We start from the raw sequence: 21,947 nt of genomic DNA on the forward strand, positions 1-21,947 counted from the left end.
CAGTTCGCACACTTCTTACAGTCGCTCCTCAAAAGGTTTCCTAAACCTTTTATTTCTTTCTTATCCTTTTTAAGCATATTTCCCTCTCTTGTTGCACTAGTAGACTTTGATTGGAGTGTAATGAGAAAAATACAAAATTACAAATATTTAAAGAAAAATTGGAAAAATTGCCTAATTGAATATAAGTATTCCCTGTCTATTGCTGAATCAACATACTTATGATCTCTAATAGAAAAAAACAAAACCAATCTAAGGTTCTTATTTAGTACACTCTCATAACTAACTAGGAACCAAACTGAAAATGGCTGCTGTTATATCACACTCATGGCTATCATCATGAAGTGCTTTGAGACTCGTCTTGAGGCACACCAAGATGCAGCTGCTTCCCTTCACTGGATACCCTACGGTTCACATATTGTCCCAACCGCTCAGCAGATGATGCAATTACCATCATTCTGGACAAAGATGTTGTTAATATGTTTCAGTTCAGCATTCAACACCCTCATTCCTCAGCATGTGACTGAAAAGCTGAGACTACTGGGCTGAACTCCTCCCTCTGTAACTGGATCCTGGACTTTCTGACCCCAGTGAGTCCAGCTTGGAAGCAGCATCTTCAGAACCACCACACTGAGAACTTGAGCCCAACAGGGCCGGGTGCTCCACTGTTGTTCACTCTGTTGACCCCCGACTGTCCAGCAATGCACAACTTGAACCACATAATCAAGTTCACTGATGTAATGATTATAGTGGGTTTCATCAGTAGGGATGATGAGTTCGCATACAGAGAGGAGGTGCAGCGGCTAACAAACTGGTGCAAAGTTAACAGTCTGTCTCTGACTGTGAAAAAACTAAAGTGATGGTGGTTGACTTCAGGAAAGTATGTGGTGATCACTCTCCAGTCAACATCAAACGCTCCTTGGTGGAAAGCAGAGACTCTAACCTGGATCCTCAATACAAGCTCCATAGCCGAGAAAGCCCAGCAGTGACTCTATGTCTATGAGAAGGCTAAAGGAAGCTCATATCCCTACCACCATCTTCACCATGTTAGAGAGCATCCTGAGCAGCTGAGCAGTCAGGTTTGGGAATTCATCTCATGCTCCATCTCACACTGCAAGACCCTGCAAAGAGGTGAGGACAGCTGAATAGGTCATCTTGATCTCTTTCTCCCCTCCATCATGGGCATTTACAACACACACTGCTTCTGCAATGCTACCAGCATTGTGAATGAGCCCACACACCCCTCATACAAACTCTTCTCCCTGCTACCATCTGGGAAGAGGTATCAAAGTATTCAGGCAGACTGTGCAACAGTTTCTTCCCCCATGCCATCAGACTCCTCAACTCCAAGAGACTGACAATAAATATGTAAGAAATACTGTATTCCGTTTAACAATACTGTGTTCTTAAATTAGTGTACTGGGTGTTACCTCGATGACTGCTGTAGGCTATATGTATATTTATTGTTTACATAAATTTACACTTCTTCTATTGTATGTTCTTCTATTGTATTGCACCATGTCCAGGAGGAGTGTTATTCAGTTTCACTGTATACCTGTATATAGCTGAAATGACAATAAAAAGCCTCTTGACTTTGGACTCTTGAAAATGAATCTGTTAACCTGCTGGAATATAGCAGTAATGAATGTATGATTTTTTTTTTAATGACCAGCTTGCTAATATTACGGAAAAACTGTGTTTCCATAATTTCAGTTAATCTGCAAATGTATTCTGACAGCCGCCTAGTGGCTCAGACAATCAGAATCCTTTTCTCCAATTTGTCTTAGGGTAGCTAATTTCTCTGATACATTCTTCAAAATTCTTTTCATGCATTCTTGATCCTGTTCTTCTCATTTACTTAAAGAACTACTGTCCATTAGCATAGAGCATATGCTTACTTTAATTAACTATTCTCTTAGCCTGGGTTATATTCCCAAATCATTACAAATTGCAGTTATTAAACCATTAAATAAAAAATCTAGTCTTAATCCCAATCAATCCCCATCCCCATCCAATTACAGGCAATTTCCATCCTGCCCTTTATTTCCAAAACACTACAAAAAGCAGTTTTGTTGCAATTATACACCTATTTGCACACAAATTATGTCAAATTATGAATTATTTCAGCCTAGATTTAGACCACATTACAGCTCTGACACCATGCTAACAAAGACATTTAACAATCTTTTAGTATCATCTGATAAAGGCTGCTTCCCATTTCAGTGGTAGCTCAGTGGTTAAGGTACTTGACTTGTAATTAGAAGGTTGTTGGTTCAAGCTCCACCACTGCCAAGTTGCCACTGTTAGGCCCCTGAGCAAGGCCCAACTGCTTAAGTTGTACTCAGTCATAATTGTAAGTTGCTTTGAATAAAAAAGCATCAGCTAAATACTGTAAATGTACCATAGACTGCAACTAAATGCTCAGAGTTTACAAAATTAAGAGAGGGTTCCTTAATATTCTCATTGCAAATGCTACTGTTAAGTAAAATAAATCATAAGTATGGCATTACCTTCCATTTTTTGCTGTTATATACTGTGTATCTGCTAACCCTGATGACACCCATACACTTAACAAAACTGAGTACTATGTACAGAAAATAAAAAAACAGCATAATAAATTTGCCTTGGACTGCTTAGGCCACACATTTTGAACATTACTTCTTTTTGTCTGTTAATATTAATAATTTGTTTTGAACAGACCACGGACTCCTGATGAGTATTAAGTAATCAAAATAATTTAGTTGCACTGCTGTGGGAGAATCAATCCTGAACATGGCTCAAAGATGAATAAAAGAGGAAGAAGCACTACAAAATTCATCATAAGCTCCTGAAATTCCTATTAGAATCCTTAGGCTAGAATCTATGTAAAGTTTAAATGGAAAAGGTACGTGCTGAAATGCTGTGTGTGTTTTTGCAATACTCATATATAACTAGCTGAAACCAAATGTAAATGTTTATAAGGTAAATGTCAATAATTTCACTATTTCATAAACATGAACATGAACTCAACATTAAGCTACTTTAAAATGATTTCATTTCTGATTTAAAAATAAATATATTTTAATAAAGATCTTTTATCTGATTGTTAAGGTATTTGGAGCAATTCGATGCTACACAATGGACTATAACTAACATGCTTTAAGGTGAACAGTTGGGATGAAATATCTTATATTCACCCTGTGGCCCCCATGGAAATTTAACACATATTGGATCCAACAATGTTTTCACAAGATGCAGGAAGTAGGGTTTTTATAGGTCATAATGAATGAGTTACTGACTATAATATTGTGGTTTATTTCATATTGCCATAAGACTTTATAAGACTGCCAAAAGACTTGATGAATTCGTCAATTTTTGGCCATCTGATCATGACAACTGAATTGACACAATTTTAAGCATTTGTTGAAATTTTTTTACAGCTGTGGTGTCCCAGTCAGATCTGATTGGCTAGAGAAAAGGAATGGGTTAGACTGAAATAAATAAAAACAGAATTCAATATTCCCTCATCCTCCTCTACTCTCTCACTCTCTCACTCACTCACTCACTCTTTCTCTCTCTCTCTCGCTCTCTCTCATACATACACACACACACACACACACACACACAAATATGCAAAATTGTAGCTGTGTGTCTGCTGTTCACTGCCAGAAGAGCCACAACTTGTAGACAAGGATCATAACATTGTATCTTTTTGCTGGGAAATGTTTTTTTTTTCTCCATTTTTGCTCATAGCTCTAGGCTATAAATATGCTTTTGGGGTCTTGCTCACATTTCACTCTATGCCAGCACAACGAGCAAACATTTCACAGTGCATGAGGATCATGATTATGACTTGGGTGAGAATGAAGGAGCTTTAGATGCCACTAAAGAAGTGGTAGAGGGTGTGTCTGAAACAGAGGACAATACTGAATATGAACATGAGTGCTCTGATGAGGAAAAACCAGCAAGTGAAGGGAACCCTCCTCAGGTGTAAGGTATGTTCTTGTCAAAAGTCATAAAGTGTTGTTTCACAACCACTTCTTTAGGAATAGGCATTTGAAAACAAAACCTATTTTCAGTGTAGTGTCTAAAACCAGCTCAGTCTGGTATTTTCATGGTGCCGTTGGGGGGGGGGCATACTCAAAATGTGAAGTAATTACATCGGTTGACAGACTCATGTTCTCAACAAAGTTATGACAGTAGATAGATATGATTACGAACAATTATAGAACAGGCATTCTTCAAAATATAACTTAACAATCTGTTTAATTAAAGGCTTATATAATGAGTCACAACCATCCCTACTCATGCATGCTGTGTTGTATTTTAGGAAAAGATGTGGGATGTGCTATTCCAATCTGACGCTCCATATCCTCCAGAGGTGTGAGGAAAAAAATTGAATTCGAGATTTAATTTTATTCTATTGCACATCTTCAGTTTTGAATACTAATTTCTGTTGAACTATCAGTCTCTTACTCCAACTTTAAACTCTATTAGCCTCTGGTCAGCAGAGTAATAGGTTATTGCGGTCAAGTCGGACTTGCATCTCACACCTCTGTCCCTGTCAAACTACTCTTAGCACTGCCTTTATGTTTTTATGTTTAGCTACTGCACTTGGTTAAAAGATATGAAATTAATAATACAACTGTTTAATAAGATGCTAATTATTACATCTTTCTGTTTCTATTTATTTATGTCTGTTTATATATTATGTATTATATTATACAGCACTTCTGTCTGTCCTTGATGAAAATCATTATTTTCATTCTGTCTGTATGAAAATAATAAATGGCTTGGGACACGACCTTATAAGCATGACTTGCAATAGTGCTTGACTTGGAATAAGGTGCTTTGCATCACAAAAATGGTAGCAGCTGTGTGCATTTCAGTGTCTGACAGAATATGTACAAAGTTTTTGTTTAAGATAATTTTGTACAGATGTCTCACGGGTAAAACACACAGCTGAGGTGAAGTGGCTTCTTTTTTCAGCCTCCAGCTGGAGAACTACAACTGCTTACTACAACTTCAATCTGCAGGCCTCCATCAGTAACTTCCAGTTGAAACAGCTCAGAACGACTCTGACAATTCTGAATTTTTATTAGTAGCATTATTTGCCATCATTTTTTACTTCTAACTTTTTTTTCCCCTTTGGCACCTAGTTATGAACCCTTTGGAATGATCTGGTTTTATGTACGTTTCCAAAAGTGAAACTTGACTTCCATAGGTTATATGAATAAATTAAACCAGTATGACATAAAGCATTTACATTTTGATTTACATTTTATTTAACCTAGTGATGAATATCACTTATTTCCACAGATGTTCATGAAGAACTGCAGATTATTCCCTTTTTTATTTTAATCACATGTATTTCTCATTTGTATTTCAGTTCAATTTTTTTAAGTGATCTGAAAGTCTTTTTACTCTGCCGTTTCTTTTAATATGTAAACTACTGAAGCTTGGCTGCTTTATATATGAAATATACTATATAGTAGGGGGGGTTTCCACAGTACTGATCCATACTACTACAAAATCCAGGGTTCTAACTCCAAGTCCAACGTCAAAATCCCTGACTCTCACTGACTAAAAAGATGAATCTATGAAGAACAAACAGGTGGCCTTTGTTAAACTGGTGTAGAAAAGCAAGAAATCATAACTAATCATGCAATATGGGAAAATTGTGAAAATGTAGCAACTAAAATTTAAACACCAATAAAATGTTACTAACAAAATTCGATATTCCATAACTTGACCCCAAAACCCATCTAATCTCCAGACCTTAAAATTCCATTGAAACTCTTTAAATCTCAATGGACTTAAATCTGAAAGGTCTCAAAGTGCACGCTCAATCATCTACATATGATTTATCTTTATCAGAGACTACAGGAAACAGATTTGGAACAAGATGAATGAAATGCCAGGCATCATCAAAACATTTTAAACAATTGCAAGAGATTTGTGTAAGGCAAATGCCTGCAATTCCCACTCTAGCAGACTTATGAGGTCAAACAAAGTGTGAGCCAACAAGTCAAGATCTTCCCCCATCATAATGAATCAAAAGTCTGTTCCTTATTAAGGGCCCTACTCCTTAAGTGGTAGTAAACAAAAACACATTATCTAAAGATTCAGATAAGGTCGCTCAAAGAACCATATTACTGTCACTTTACATGAAGAAAGAAAGAACAAGAAATCCATAAACATCAATGAGACGCAGTACAAGAAAAGCAAACAAGGGCAGGTTTACATTTCAAGTACGCAAACACCCTCTGCTGGAATTTCTCACAAGTGCAACCCGACCAGCCATTTTCTCTTGCACTCCAACACCTTTGTGCATGCATATACAGCTTTTGGTTGAAATTCACCATACGTTTTTGCTTCGCTTATCACATAACTGGGTTTAAATGACAAGCAAATTAATTTAGATGAAAAATGAAAGTGTTTATCAATTGCAAGTATCTAAGAAAAAAAGTCTAACACTGACGTGCCAAGTCTGTCAGAAATCCTTTTGGTACACTTAAATACACACAAATTTACAATCCAAAAGATTCAGCAACATTAATTTATTTACACTCATACATTTAAAATAGTTTATCACAAATAATATCTTTTTCAAGTAGTCAGGCAACTTTGAATTAAATGTTTTGGAAAATAGTTTTCAAAATTCTCTGAAATCTCTGCTAGAAGACAACATAGCAAGATTTCTTTCTACAAAGACAATACCGATAGCTGCCATTTTTACCAGCATATCAAGCATGAGGAACAGACCCTACAACCTACCAGGGTCACCGTCACCTGTATTACCCTATTAGGCATTCTGAATTTGTATACTTGTACTGAATCCATAAGCAACTTGGATTGTAATAACCTGGAAATATCTTTGATGGCGAATATATTCTTCAGGTATATAAAGGGAATTACTAGTCCTCAGTGCTGTTTTGTCTGTGAAGTGAGCTCTGCTCTCCTTTGTAAACCTTTGGTGCTTGTACTAGCTGCTCCAGCTGTCGAATACATGAAGACATCACCTGCTTCTGAACTTGTGCTACTTTGAACCTAAAAGAAAAAAAGTTTTTAAAAATGAATAAAATAAAAAGAGCATACACATTCAGCACAGGTTCATCACTTTCAAAGCAAGGTGACAGTATACCAGACTGATCTGTCATTCATAATGACACCTTAAACCTGCTGAAATATAGCCCAGTTTTCTGCTTCCTTTTCTCAAGCTCATATGGAAGAAATCCAATATCCAATGCAGAGAGGCGTTAGAAGATAAACAGATCAACATTTCCCAACATGTTATTACTGGCAGCCCTAAAACGTAGAAAGCGGTAGAGCATGTCAGCAGGTAAGAACTAGCAGGCAATGGTTTCAGACAACAGCACACTGGTTGGAGTCGCTGCGGTTACAAGACTGCACCCATTTCATCAGCCACTAAGACTAATGAGGACTAATGCAAACAGGTAGAGAAGATGACTGTTGACATCTTTTTCATTGCGTGATGAAACAAGTGAGCAAAATGGACTCTGGCCCCCATAAAACAGTGATTGATAAAGGAGTAGAAAGATTCTGAATTTTAAATTAATAACAAAATGTACAATAAAACAATAGAATATTAAAATTCACCATTTTATGAACCCTTACAGTTCTGTTGTAGCCTCTACACATGTGCTGTCACTACAGGTTAAGTGAGGAAGCACTACTAACATGCCATAGGATGGCAACAAGGGCATGGCTGAGCATTGTTTAGGCTTCCAATTGTTTTAAACATTAGGTTTAAAAAAACAAAAACCTTTGACCATGTTAATAACCTTGCTCGATTTGACATTTCTGAAGCAATGTTTTGTTCAGCAATAAACTATTCTAACAAGCTCTCAGGGTCAAGCTCACTAGCTACCTAGGTTAAGTGGCTAGCTGCTAGCATTAACTTCCCATTAACATTAACAAAAGCACCTTAAACATTTAAAGTAGCAGTAGGTAACCTATTTTAAAATGACTATTGTATTTGATAAAACCATCACTTTATCTTGACAGTAGTATGAGAGAGAATCAGGGGGGGAAACACAGGCTCTTCTGGCTCCACCTAGTCCTCCTAATGCCACTGCAACAATCCACCACTCCTGAATCAAAACAACCAATCAGAGCCAAGTGACAGTGATGATTAGCATAGTAGGTTGGTGGTTGCACGTTTGCCTCTTAGCACTAGGGTTTTGGCTTTGTGTCTCTATCTGGGTGGAGTTTCCATGTCCTCCCTGTGTCTGGGGTCTTTGGTTTCCTCCCACAGTGCAAAGAATGTGCCAGTTAGGTCAACTGGATACTCCCAAGTTGTCCTGGTGTGAATGTGTACAAATGAATGCATGCATGTCTGCATGCCCAGTACTCCGTCTTGGGTGTTAGCCTTCCTACCCTTCCCTGTCCCCAGTGCAGTTCCCCAGGAGGCTGTGGTTTCCGGTTGAGTACATCATGTGCTATTGACTGCTGCTTCTCACCAGTATGTGTGTGGTGATTAGATGCAAAATCAGAATGTTGATTGTAATGTGTCCTTGGGTATGATAAAGGCACCATATAAGTGTAATAACAAATCACTGCTTGTTCATGCACATGCGCTCATGCAGTGAAGTGCAAATCAGCGAGTGGCTTTAGGAACTTGGCAAAGGCAATGACAGATAAACAACCACCATCAATGAAAAAATTGCAACAGCAATTCCAGCAGCAGCTTACCCGACAAAACCAAGTAAACAGAAGATGACAAGGCAATCTAAAAAGAAACAATTAGACCGAGGCCAAGATAAAACAAGGACAAACACTGGTGTGACTTGTCAGAGGTGGAAAGAGTTAGGGGCCTAAAAGGATTGAAAGTTGGGTTAGTCTCATTTTTTGTTTAACAGATAGCTAAATTTATCCCACCAGGATTTTTTCTTTTCAAAAAATAAAATTAACAAAGCCATGACTGTAATGGTTACAGGGACACAATCATATTTCTAATTTTGCCGTGATGTTCCAGTTTGGCTAGTTTTAGCTTCTTTGCAATGCTAAGGCCTCTGGTGAGCCTTGTGCAGTGCTCAGTCGTTTGTTGTTTGTCCTGATATTGGTGTGCCTGTGCTCTCACAGCTAAATGTTCTAAGTGGTTAACTGCTTTAGTATTATACTTAATTTCTGTTATCAAACAAACATCTAAATCACTTAAATAAGTGTGTACTCATTCTTTTCTTTGCTGTAAATATTAAAACCAAGTCCACTCTCTTCTCAATCCTACAGACTGCAACTTTAATATACTGTTATACCTTTTCTCTTGCATTTCAATTCATTGTTAAACTCACTGAGAGCAATGTTTTCAGGTCTTGGGAGGTAATAAGTGTTTGCAGGAAAGAGGTTTAAACATTAAATTAGAAATATTAATAAATCAAAAAGGATCATAGAGATTCTGTATCCTTATAAAATGATCTGTGTACAGAGCATGGTCCTCTGTAGAGGCCTCTAAAGGCTTCTACAAAGGATTCTGGGTAAGCCTCTGCAGAGCTCTGTGCAAGTCTATTGTTTAAACATCATCTCTCAACTAGGTACAGGATGGTACTGAAAAACAACCTAATCTTACAGATGTAAGATGAAGTCTTAAAAAAAAAAAAAAAAAAGAAAAGACTTATCTTGGACTGTAATTGTACCAAGCTCCAACTGGTAAAGGTATTGAAATCAATTTGCATAATGGTAAATAATGTACAAGTAGGACATAATGGTGGAAACGTCAAAGACCAATTTGTAAAAAGGCAGGGATATTATATAAATAACCCTTGGAAAAAAAAGTAACTCGTGTACCCCCCAGACTTTCTCCGGAGGATGCCTCAAAATACGTGTTACCTTTTACCTGCAACAAAGAACAGGACCAGGTATTCTCATCAATTAATTCTGAAGTCTGCATTTTTATTCTTGAATGAAATAGAAATTATTATAGTAGCATATAGAGGGATTTAGGAACGACACTTACTAGCAGACTTAACCACTGAAGGACTTTGCCTTCTCGTCTACGAACAGCCCGTGCACATGCCAAATAACTAACAGGCAGCAAGCAGCACCTTCAGAAGGTTTCCTTATTGGTTAATACTTAGACTCTTAATTTTTAGTTGCTGACTACAGAACATAGGATGGTAATCAACTACATTTTTTATAAAGTAACCTTTACTTCACTATACTTTATTATAAATGCATAGCCCTTGGGGGGAGGGGGGTTGAAAATACAAAAATAATGAAGAAACAAAAGAAAAACACTGCTTAAATGAACATTAAAGCATTCATTACTGTAACCTTAGCATATTCTACAAGGTATTCTACAAAAGGGCCTTGCTTCCAGTCTATGACACCATTCCCAATTACTGAAAATATGCACAGCACAAAGCAATTTAAAAAATACAAAAAGCAGCATCCCCATGTTGATGCATCATAGTCAATTACCAATTCTGCAGAGGTGTTTTTTTCCAAAAAAAATTTCAGAACTCGTTTGAGGACACATGCCATCATTACATTTCTAAAGTAATGGGCCAAGGAAAGATTTGCTCCATCTTCACCTGATCTCTCACCTCAATGTGAGAAGACTGCAAGAAAAAAAATGTTACCTTGACAAAGGCAGGATTAGGAGTTAACCCAAGCCACTTAGGGGTTTTAAAACTGTACATCAGGAGAAAGTGTGTTTTTTTTTTTGCTTACAGGAGTCTGTATTTTACCTGCGCAAGAGTTCTCTGGCCTTGCTAGCTCTTGGCCTGTGGTGCTGAAGTGCCGCAGTGCAGTACCCAGCTAGTGCGTGGTAGCACTGCTCACGAATACTATTGTGGTTGCTGGTGTCCCACTGAGGAAGCTCACTGGCACATTGCCATGCCCCCAGCACAAACTCCAGAACATTCTCAAACTTGCCACTCTGCACAAGAATCTGGCCACCCTCCACACAGGAACGCTGAAACCAAGGAAAAAGCTGGTTTCAGATATTGGACATCTAATATTAGAAAAATTAAATCATTAGGCTCCTAGGCAAGCACAACTATAAATTTATGCAATACGCAATTATTTTACATGCGACAAATTATGTACTCACCTTGAAGGCTAATAAGTGTGGATATGCTTTTCTGTAGCAGTGCGCATCTCTGTTGGATCCCAGGCGAGAATACGGAATAGATCTGTAAACATTTGTCTTCTTCTGGTGTAACTGGTCCAGTAATGTTTTTAGACCAGACAGGGGAAAACCAGATTCTAGCTTCTGCCCACTCTAAAGCAGACACAGAGAAAGACCCTCAAATCCATACTGAAGGATTCAGACTCTATTCAAGGAACAGCATAAAACAAACAATCTTAAAGTCTTCCTTAGCAGGTTACCTATATGGTAAGTCAGGATTGTTATTTGGCCTTTATTTTAATATCAAGGGATCGAGCCCCTACAGGTTGGAGCCTAGCCATTAAATGTTTCTCTTCTAGAACAGGTAGAGTTGAGCATAGTCAAGGATTAGTTTTACCAGTGATAATTATGCACAACACTGGGTTAAATACAACAACTTTTGGCTCTGAATCTGTCTGAAAATATTTGTTACCCAAGAGGAGCAGAGGAGTGAAGAGGACTATATTATTACATTTACCTAAGGTTGTGAGCAGACAGCATCATAATAGTATTGGTTCATGTGTTCACATTCACTAACAGTAAAAAGTCATTTTCAGCCTTAAATTAGCTGCTTGTTTTGTGCTTTAATATCCCAAATTCTGTAAAACCTCCACCTCGTTCTCTTGTTTATTTCCATTTCTCCTGCATGGCATCCATCTTCTGCTTTCATGCTAAGTGAGGAGGAAGTCTAAGGGGAGGGACCTGGGAAATGTGGATGCTGTAGCATAACCTTTAAAATGTCAATAGTGCCAAACTGCATGGTTTTAATAAACTTGATGGAAAAAAATGGGTTGCAGGTGAACTATGATATGAATGAAGTTAAGCTTATATGGTGCCTTTCTTAGTATCCAAGGACACGACAATCAACAAACCGCACAACACTTTTACATCCAGTCAACTATACCACAAGATATGTTACAGGTGAGAGATTATATATATATATATATATATATATATATATATATATATATATATATAGTACATTCTGTAGCCCTAAAATTATTTTCCTTATGCTAAATGGAGAAAAAACAATACATGATGTAATTTATTTGGAATTACTGGGTCAATTAATATTAAGATAGCAACTAAAATTAATATTGTTAGGGCTAGAGATATGGCTAACCGTAGCGTTGGTATTAACCTAAGTAAAACCATCAGATATTATTGCAGTAGGTTCTTATTTATCATTAATACAGTTACCTGAATAATAGCTGAATAAATGCCCAAATTCTCAAAAATAAACTAAGAAACTTCCAAACGTTTGAATCACTAAGTGATTTCTATGCACTCCCACCTGTTCCATTAGTATTAGAGAACTCAGAAGCTGGGCTAGCTCTCGTCTGGAAAGAGACGTGCGAGATGTATCCAGCTCTCCTGCCTGAAAGTCGCATCCTCTCCAGCTCCATCGCCTTTGGATAACTGCTTCCACTATGGAGAAACACATTTACCATCAAACAAAAAACAGCTCTGAAAAGCTACAAATTATTGGCTTTTCAGAGTGCAGTTATTTCAGTTTTTACTTTCCTGACAATTTTCATAAATCTATTATGAGGTTTATTAACTTAGATTTGTAATATCTGCCTTACACTGTCTTCCACTTTTGGAGCTTGCGCCAAGTTTCCCATTTCTAGAACTGTAAGAAACATGAGTTAGGCGGGCCTCCAAAATATCCATATAAGACCTCCGCATACGACCTGATGAGGGAGAAAAAGTATAGTTATTTTTTGTTACAGAATATCGCGCAACTCAAGCATCAACAACATTTACCAACACGTGCCAGGCACATTAGCGAGCTAAGGCATTACATGACACTACTGGGAGCTAGTTGCTTAATATACAAGAAATGTGGTATCCTAGCTAGCTAATGCTAAGCGATTAACCCAACTGCTGACTTATTTAAAGCTTATGAAACTAATTAACAAAGTAACTTTTTCTGCATCGTAAAAGCAATAGAACTCACGATAATTCATCAGTGTAATATTTAGCTAGCTAAGCTTGCTAGCCAAGTTTCTGAAATCAAGCTTAGCAATGTTATTGATGAGCGCTAGCCGAATGACCACAAAAAATAGAAACTAAACTTTACCTCATTGCAAATTCAAAATACAAAAAAAAAACAAATCACATATTAACAGTAACATAGCTTAGGTAACCTAGCTAGCTACATAAAACTGTATTAGCCAATGTTTATACTAAGATAATTAACCTAGCAAGCTACAAAATAAAAACTAAAAAAAAATGCAGTGGCTCATTTGTTTATTGGTGCTTTGGAGGGAAAGTCATCGCCTTACAGCCTTAGCTCCAAAACCTTAGCCAACCTAGCGGTTAGGATAGCTAGCGTTAGCCAATTTACCTGTAAGTTTGGGCTGAGGAGCAGGGATTTCCACCAGTACAGGTCTCCGTTGACAAACATTTGCCATCTTTCAATTACCAGCTATAAAAATACTCTTTGTCCCTAAATAAACTATACTTTTCCTTTACCAGCACAGGACAAACCAGCTAGAGTTAATCTGGCTAGCTAACCTAATAGCCTAGGTTACAAAGTCAGATAGCTAGCTAACCTGGTTAGCTATCTAATATTTGGCTAAACAGATAAACAGCTGAACTATCACATTTAACCACCAAATCAAAACTCCTTAAAAAAGGCTTAGTAGTGCCAACTGATACTAATTTTCGTAAATGTCTAATCAACTAACCAGCTGTTCATTTGAGGATTTAGCAATATTCCAGCACCTCATTTCCAGCTCGAGAGGTAAAACGGTGCTATTCATTTAAATAAGACCTCGCTCGCGGAGTTTACCGCGCGGGCATGTTTTTGGTTTCTAGAGAGGTGATTGGTTGTGATTGCTTGAGGTCAGGAGGCTCTGCTTAAATGTCATTGGAGGAAATAGAAAGAGTAAAATATCACCTCCAATTGTAAATGGGTGAGATTGGCGCGTCACATGACGCCGTATCGTTTGATGTCGTTGAATTACCCACTACAAGAAAAGCCGCATCCTTCCGTGAGACTATGTAGGCAGTTTTCAGGTGATTATCAGCTAGACATTATAAGATGTACAATCATGCAACGTGAGTTACACACAAATATTAAACCGTGTTAAGTATAAAATCAAGTGTTTATTAACAACAGCATAAAACATCTTTTCCCAAAGTAAATGAAACATAAATTAATGCATTTTTATATTTATTCTTTTTTTTCAGTTATATCTAATTGTGTGCACATCAATCCTAATGCCACATGACATCAGGCTCCAGGGAATCAATTATGCAATGAACAGCTACTTCCACATGTACCCACTAACTACTTGACTAGGCTATCTGACAGCCCATTATATTGGCTGTGTTTGTTATCCTAAGTAACATATCAATGTTCTGGATTTTACTAGTTTGTGTTTCATATGTTGGTTAAATTACACTGTAATACTTAGACAAACAACTGCTGTGGTATTGGTACAGGGTTGTATTGTGAGACCATGTCTCAAACTGGTTCACTTTTAATAAAACAAAGACCCAGAGTGGTTTTGTTATCCATCTTCTTTTACTTACATCAAGACTGAAGTGACTGAAAAAAAAATGTATGCACCTTTTATCACAATTAGCAACAAGGAAAAAACATGAATGACAAACTGATTCAAAAGTTCATTTTCTCCTGCTGAAATAATGTCTGTGTGCATTTATGACTTTGAGGTGAGGTTCATTGCATTTGGGTGGTTGGACACAGGTTTGTCAGTACTGAGAGGGTCCTGGGCCTCTTCTCCACTCTGCTTTACCAGAGCTGTGGCACTCATCCGCTTCATGGTACTGCTGCATTTAGGTTTGGGGATTCTGGTGGGACCAGACCGTCGGAATGCTTCAAGAGGTATCTGATAGGAAGAACAAGAGATTTGATTATTCATTAAAAAACTAAATAAATAAATACAGGGGATATTAAACCATTAAGGTCCTATAGCCAGTTTAAAGCTTTAGGTGATGTATCCGATATTGTTATTGGGAAAGATGTGCATGTCATCTGGGAAAGATGTTCATACAGTAGTTTTGTATTAATATTGTATTAATATTAATATTAAATATTGCCATGTAGGCTTAATTTCAGGGTAAACTATAAATCAAAATGCCAGTATGGTTCTTAAATCTGATGATACACGTAAATATCCACAAGATGGTGGTATTTCCTTTTACCACTGAATTCATATCTGGAAAACTTAAAATTAACTAGGAAAAGTTTTGATTATTTTAGTAAAATCAAAGAATGGAGAATTGAGTCTTTTCCAGTTTGTTATTACCATACTAATGTAGCCCCTGTTTTGTTAGATGAGTGCTTGTATATCTTTTTTTCTTTGTGGTATCTCCATTTACTACTCTTAATTGGTGGACGTCATCTAAAAGAAGAAAGTCCGCTGAGAATGTTTACAAGCACTTTTTTAAGCCACGCCGGATAAAAGTGAACTGCTAAATGCCATAAATGTAAATGTTCTTGCAGCGTTAGGAATACTGTAGAATACAGGCAGAGTCAGTGCTACTCTAGATTACTGGCAGGATCAGGGTTATTCTAGTTTACTGACAGAGTTAGGGTTAGTCTACATTACTGGCAAGGTTGGGTTACTCTACTTTACTGGCAGTCACCAGCTGCAGGATAAAGAATGATGCAAATGGTTCCAAGGCATAAATCGTAAGTGCAAAAGCCAGCAGAGAAACAGGAAGTGTCTCTGCATCACTAAAAAATAATGTCTGTGCAACAAACCCAACAAAATGAACAGGAGCTTAATGGAAATATAATAGTCTAGGCAGCATATATACTGTAAGGGAGAGCAAGAGTAAACCTATATCTGCTACATCACTGCTACAGAGAAATGTTTGACCCTATGTCTGGCTAGGCTTTTGGCACAGTTTTGCTTTCATTGTTCATATGTTTCCTTCTTTAAGCAAATAGGTCAGAGAGAGAGAGAGAGAGAGAGAGAGAGAGAGAGAGAGAGAGAGAGAGAGAGAGAGACAGTTGAAACATTTCTACAGTAATATATAATCTAAGGAATACTAAGGAGAACAGTAATCTAAGGAGTTTCAGTGAGAGACTCTCCTGAGGTTTACATCATAGTTCTGTTTACAGCACATTCAGCTCACCCTGTCTCTACCCCACAGCTGAGGGAGTGATGTCATCATAAGAATGTTCAGAAAGTATGCCATTTTCAAGTGATCATTTCAGCTTTTGTCTGCTTCCCATCTGTGAGTCAGTTCTCATTTTTATGGTTCATCTTGGGGATCTATGTGCACTCACATGAAAAGAATTATGGTAATAACGGAGGAGTCCATTTAAAACGGAGTGCTGCATACTGTGCCAAGTTTTATGGAATGCCAAACTTCAATTACATGTGAAACTGATTCCAGAACTTTGATGGCAAATGCTCTACCTCTTTCTGCTATACAACACTGCTCACTGAGGCTTCCACCAGAACAGTTTGTGTATGCACAGCACCTCACAGGGAAAGTCCTCTGCGCTGCTCTCAAAAAATACAATCCAAAAGGGGAAAAGTGATCCATGGCTGCAGAATCGTGCTGCATATTTGGAATCTGGGTCAGTCTGTGCTTCTGGCCAGGTTAAGGCACCAGAAAATCAGCAGAGTCTGAGGGCTTGTAGGTTTTGTACATAATGACCCTTAATTAAAAGTGTCCTCCCTGTGGAGTCATAAAGCTCAGAGTGAGCACTTCCTGTGCCAGAATCAGCCCACGGGCTCCACGGCGGCGCTTCAGCTACTATCTCCATGGAAACCAAACATGAGGCTTGTTTGGGGTTTGGAGTGCTGCTGAGACCTGAGGAATCATGTTCATGCACAATGCAGCTGAAGAAGCCATTTTGTTTTCTGTAGTGTTTTTAATAGAGCACTTTCTGTGGTCTTTGTAATGCATGGTAAACTAATGGACACTAAAAACACTAATAGACATTCCTGTGATTTATCAAGCTTAAAGTGCACATATATGTTCACTTTTACTGTGTCATCACTGCCTTCCTATCAGCTCCTCAGAAAGTTAACCGTGCAAATATCACACAAGTAATTCAGCTTACTTTAACTCTATAAACAAAAAATAATGAAAATGTTCAGGAGTGGGTTGAGCTATAGAGATCCAAATTATGAAGACCTACATCTACAGTGAAAGTGCCATGTCGCAGTAAAAGTGCCATGTTGAAACAAGTAAAATATACTCTTTAATCTTCTTTAGGGCCTTTTATGTAGGATAAACAGGATAACGTGTAATTATTCAGTATTAATCAGTTTTCCGGTGCACACATTGCTTTAGAGGTCTTGTTATCAAATGAAGTGTACGGTATTCTGGTACACTCGGACAGCCGTACAGTCAGCCTTGATATAGTAAAAAGAGATTACGTTCGGACAGGAAAGGCATGCTTTTTTCATGAACCATCGCAGCTGTTCTCATCTCCACAGTAAATGGCAGTTTTTTGTCCAGTTTTTCCCTTGAGTGTAGAGTCGAAGGGATACAGATTCCACAAATTTCATCCTAAATCAATTTAATGCTTGATGCAGTAGGCATGTACATAACAGAGAGTCAGATTCTCTGTTCTCTCTGTACTGGTATGTGTGGACCTGTATGAGTATTTTTGTATCTAGTTGATCAGTGTATGAGACAGTACCAGTTGCTGGCCTTAATCACTAAACAACAATGTTGTGGAACTGGTGACCATACTGATGAACTGTATATAAATCAAGGGGTTAAGGAGAATACTTACATGCGCATACCACGGTGGTAGCTGTAGTGAAAGTGTATGGTAGTCCATGACATGAAAATCAGTCTGCAATTTCTTTACAAAAGTTAGTATTTACAGAGTATGTATTAGCTAAGAAGTGCTGTTTATGACTGACCTGGTTCCTTATTTATGTCAGAGATTAACTCATGCTAAAAATATATTAGTGCTGAATGTAAGGTACAGTCATTTTTAAATCATTTCAATCTCTGAGCTGCTTTCTACTGTAACATTTGAAGAACACACACATACACACACTTTCTCACAGTTAGTGGATTATAGTGTTTTGGATAGAGCCAGAAATGACATCAGCCCATGAATTTAATCCGGCCAAGAAAAGACATGTCAAATTTCTATTCTCCCCTTTTCCCCAGAGCCTTATAAACTTTGAACAGTGTCAAGGACTGCTTCTCAGACTATTGCTTGTATCAACTTAAGTTTCCTCTCAATAATTGTGTACTCTGCAATGTCCCATCTTTTTTATTACTTTTAATTTGTAATTTGGATGTAGTTTGGGTGATTAAGCAAAACAGTTTTGTTTAAATATTTTCAATCAAATGTAGGGAAAGCGTCAGTACATAAATTATACAAAACATGCAGTGTCCAAACATAAATGTCAAACCTTTCTCATTATATCACACTTTTCCCATTACACCACACTTGCATGCTTATTGCATTAGAATGACCCAAATGCAACATTTCAAAATGCCATAAAAAAAGAAACTTGCTAACATTTACTCTTGTTTTAATAATGTCCACTATAATAAATGCAAATCATGTGGTAAATGACAAAATAATAAGTACATGAGTGAATACTTATGTTACATGGTCATTGGCCCTTGAGCAAATACAGTAAGCACACACTTTAAAATAAATCCAAAAATGAAAATGAAATTATGAAATTAATTTCCTTTCCTAGTGCTCAAATGTTTATAATAATTATTATAATAATAATTATTAAGTCATAGATCATGCACACAAATAATACTTAAAAATCAGAACCCATCAAATAGAAACAAATGCACTAGACAAAACATGCCAAGTACATTGAAATAACCAGGTTATGGGTCCTATAATAGGGGATTGACAGTTCAGTGCTATTTGTTATAGGGCATAGTCTAAGGGGCTTTCTATTAGAGAGCTACAGTGACTACTTGGTAAATGTCAGACAAGCTCACAAGTCAGTCTAAGACACTACTTACGGTAATTTGTGATGGCCGTGGGATTGGGGTGGAGGTGGGCTTTATCATGATGCTACTCGTCATTTTATTGCTACCCTGGGATGGAGCACCACTGGATAATACTGGAATCCTTTGCTCTTGCCCAGGAGAATAGCAAGAACTAATGAGTGGGGCAGTGTTGTTGATGGCCTGTATGTAGGGGCTGCCTAAGTGAATGTGGATTTTGTTGTCTTCAGTGGTGATGACATTTGGGCCGGAGCTGTTGGACCTCTGTAGCTGCCAGCTGTTTTGTCTCTCAGGGGTAACACGGAAAACAGTGTGACCTGCTGTGACCTCTACTGCCTCTCCAGCCTGTGGTCTATCAGGGGTTCCTGTTAAAACAGACACTATCTGTATGGGTGACATGGCTCTGTCTGGAGTCTCGGAACCAGAGGAGTCAGAGGTCAAGGTTCGTGAGTAAGTTGCCATGGTAAAAGGTGATGTTGACTGGTCAGGTGTGCAGGGGCTTTCTGCGGAAGAACCCTTGGTCTTGTTCTGTGGGGATATTGATGCATTCTGGATGATGGTAATTCGTTGTTTTGGTGGGCCTCCACTGGTTGGTATAACTGCAGTACTTGTATAAGACTGGGGATTTTCAGTAGTCGGGCTTGTGATCTCAAGAGTGGCTGTGTTATGGCCATGATCAGGTGTCACTTTTATGTGGAGAGGTTGACCTGGGCTATGTGTGAGGACTACATCCCCTTGTGGAGCATGAGTTCCATTTTGTCTTGATTGCATCTTGTTATTAATTGGCTGATCTCTACTCTTGAAAAAGGGACCTCTGATTTTCCTAATATTGTTGTTCAGGTTGTTGACGTTTATAAGTGAGGGGCTACATTTAGCAAAGTTAATCTCATTGTAATTGGGTTCATCTTCTGGATCACTCTCCTCATATAATTTCCCGTTCACAACAGCCCGTTCCAAGGGAGCAAGACTCTTGTAATTAGGCGGCAGGCTGTCTGCTGGGTCTGTCTGAACTTCCTTTGTGGAGACGTGTAAATCTGAGAAGCGTCTCCCATTCATGCCTGGCCGAAGACTTTTACTGAAACGACGGTATCTCTCTAGCTCCCGTGTTAAGGTCTCCATCTCTCTGGCTAGTTCTTTGTTTCTAACTTCTTGTTGGGTAAGTTTTCTCTGAAGTGTTGCATGGTCTGTTTTCATACGACAGATTAACTCTTCTGTGCCCATGTATTCATGTATCTTTTCTTTCAGTGCTTCCACCTCTCTCGTCAGATGACTAGACTTGGCCTCCTCCTCTTTCAGCCGCTTATAAAGAATGTGTTCTTGGTTGGATTCTTCTTTCTCAGCTAGCTGGTATTTGGAAAGCTCCTTCCTTGAGATTTCTAGTTCTTCCATGAGGGCCTTTGCTCGTTCTTGTTCATTAGAGTATCTCTTTTCCAAAGACTCAAACTCATCCTCTGTCTTCAACAGATCACCTTCAACCACCTTCATCTCTTTAAGCTTTCTCCTAAGCCGTTCTACCTCCTGGGTCAAATCTTTCACTTTGTTGTCTTCTTGTTGGAAAAAGTTTGGAATCTGTCCCTTTAAACTCTCTTCTTTTGCTTTGTTTCTCAGTAACTCTCTTTCAACAGCTTCCAGGGACTGAAGTCTTTTCTTCATCATGCTGACTTTGGATTGAAGGTCATTGTTTTTCTCTTCCTCAGCTTTCAGTTTGGTCCTGAGCTCATCCCTTTCCTTGGTGGCAATACACATCTTTTCTTCCAGCTCTGCTTTGGACCTCAAGGCTTTTTTACTTTCTTCAATCAGCTTTTCAGTCACTGATGTGACTTTATCCTGTTCTGCTTGAAGTCTGCCAGTGCTGTTTTGCACCTTGACTTCCATCTGTTTTAGTTTCTCTGCCATGGACTTCCTTTCATCCACAAGCATTACTGTCAGTGTTTTCAGTTTTGTGAGATCTTCTTTCAGTGTCATCTCAGTTTTCTCCAACTGACCTTCAGCAGCTTCAAGCTCCTTGATTCTAACCCTTAGCAGATCTAGTTCATTGCACATATGTTTAGTTATTGTCCTTTCCTTCTCAAGGTTACATTTGAGAGAGCTGCATTCCTGGTTGCTCTTTCCAAAGGCATCTTCTAATTTCTCAAGCTCCATAATTCTGTGGTTCAGCTTGTCCACTTCTACTTTTAGACTACGGCTCTGGTTGGACTCCTTTTCTAGCTTTCTGTTGAGGTCTCTGCACAAGTCTTCCATCTTAATTAACTCTTCATCTTTCCCTTCCATTTCTAGAACTCTTTTCCTCAGCTCCTCCACTTCTGACACAAGGCTGGAGTTGCCACACTCTCCACGACCAATTTTGTCCCTCAGTTCCTGCAGTTCCTCCTCTGCCCTGCGGAGGGTCTTGTTTGTTTCTTCAAGCTCATCCAACTGACGACTTAGTGTGGAAAGTCTCTGACGCAGCTGTCGGTTTTGGCCATCTTCAATGGTCAGCTTGGCTGTCATGGCTTCCTGCTCCTGATGGAACTGGCTGGCCTGATCATGCAGTTCAGTCTCCAAGCGTAGGACTTTGCTCTCCTCCTCTTGTGCCCAGGTCTGAGCAGAGTTTAGCTCCTCTTGGGTCTGTGTCACAATAGTCTGCAGCTCTTGGACCTTAGCTGTCTGCTGAGCCAGCTGCTCTGTGAGGCGCTGTTGTTCATCCACGACCAGTAGGGCAAAGGACTTCAGTTTAGTCAGCTCGTCCTTAAGACTGCTGACTTTATGATTATTCTCTTCCTCTCGTCGCTCTTGGCAGGCCTTTTCCTGATCAATGAGCAATTTCAATCTATTAAGCAGAAAAATGACACATAATTAGAACATTTAAAAATGTGTAACTAATTAACAGCAAATAAAAACTTTATGTATATCGAGTCAAATC

The 21,947-nt window shown here is 38.4% G+C and overlaps 2 protein-coding genes across 4 annotated transcripts in view; both read right to left on the bottom strand.

Moving 5' to 3' along the window:
• Positions 1-5,273: 5,273 nt before the first annotated feature.
• Positions 5,274-13,905, bottom strand: LOC113578260 (uncharacterized). Of its 2 annotated transcripts, none has more exons than XM_027011414.3 (6): positions 13,801-13,905; positions 12,694-12,740; positions 12,402-12,535; positions 11,051-11,221; positions 10,686-10,912; positions 5,274-7,026 (listed from the first exon to the last, which is right to left on the bottom strand). In XM_027011414.3, the coding sequence occupies exons 1-6, from the start codon at positions 13,809-13,811 to the stop codon at positions 6,894-6,896; spliced, it is 723 nt and encodes a 240-aa protein (XP_026867215.2). In that variant the 5' UTR covers positions 13,812-13,905; the 3' UTR covers positions 5,274-6,893. The 2 variants fall into 2 exon arrangements, with proteins under 2 accessions (XP_026867215.2, XP_026867214.2); XM_027011413.3 differs by having other exon boundaries at positions 5,276-7,026; positions 12,694-12,801; positions 13,458-13,905.
• Positions 13,906-14,201: 296 nt separating this feature from the next.
• The window catches only part of filip1l (filamin A interacting protein 1-like), a 59,810-nt gene continuing 52,064 nt past the window's right edge, over positions 14,202-21,947 (bottom strand). For both annotated transcript variants that reach the window (XM_027011395.3, XM_027011396.3), the window contains 2 exons: positions 19,061-21,854; positions 14,202-14,967 (listed from right to left, as the gene is read on the bottom strand). In XM_027011395.3, the coding sequence (XP_026867196.3) occupies positions 14,779-14,967; positions 19,061-21,854 (2,983 nt within the window). In that variant the 3' untranslated portion in view covers positions 14,202-14,778. The remainder of the gene's footprint in view (positions 14,968-19,060; positions 21,855-21,947) is intronic.

Source organism: Electrophorus electricus, chromosome 23, assembly GCF_041902795.1.
Source record: "Electrophorus electricus isolate QZ-2024a chromosome 23, ASM4190279v1, whole genome shotgun sequence".
In the NCBI taxonomy this organism is placed as follows: Eukaryota; Metazoa; Chordata; class Actinopteri; order Gymnotiformes; family Gymnotidae; genus Electrophorus; species Electrophorus electricus.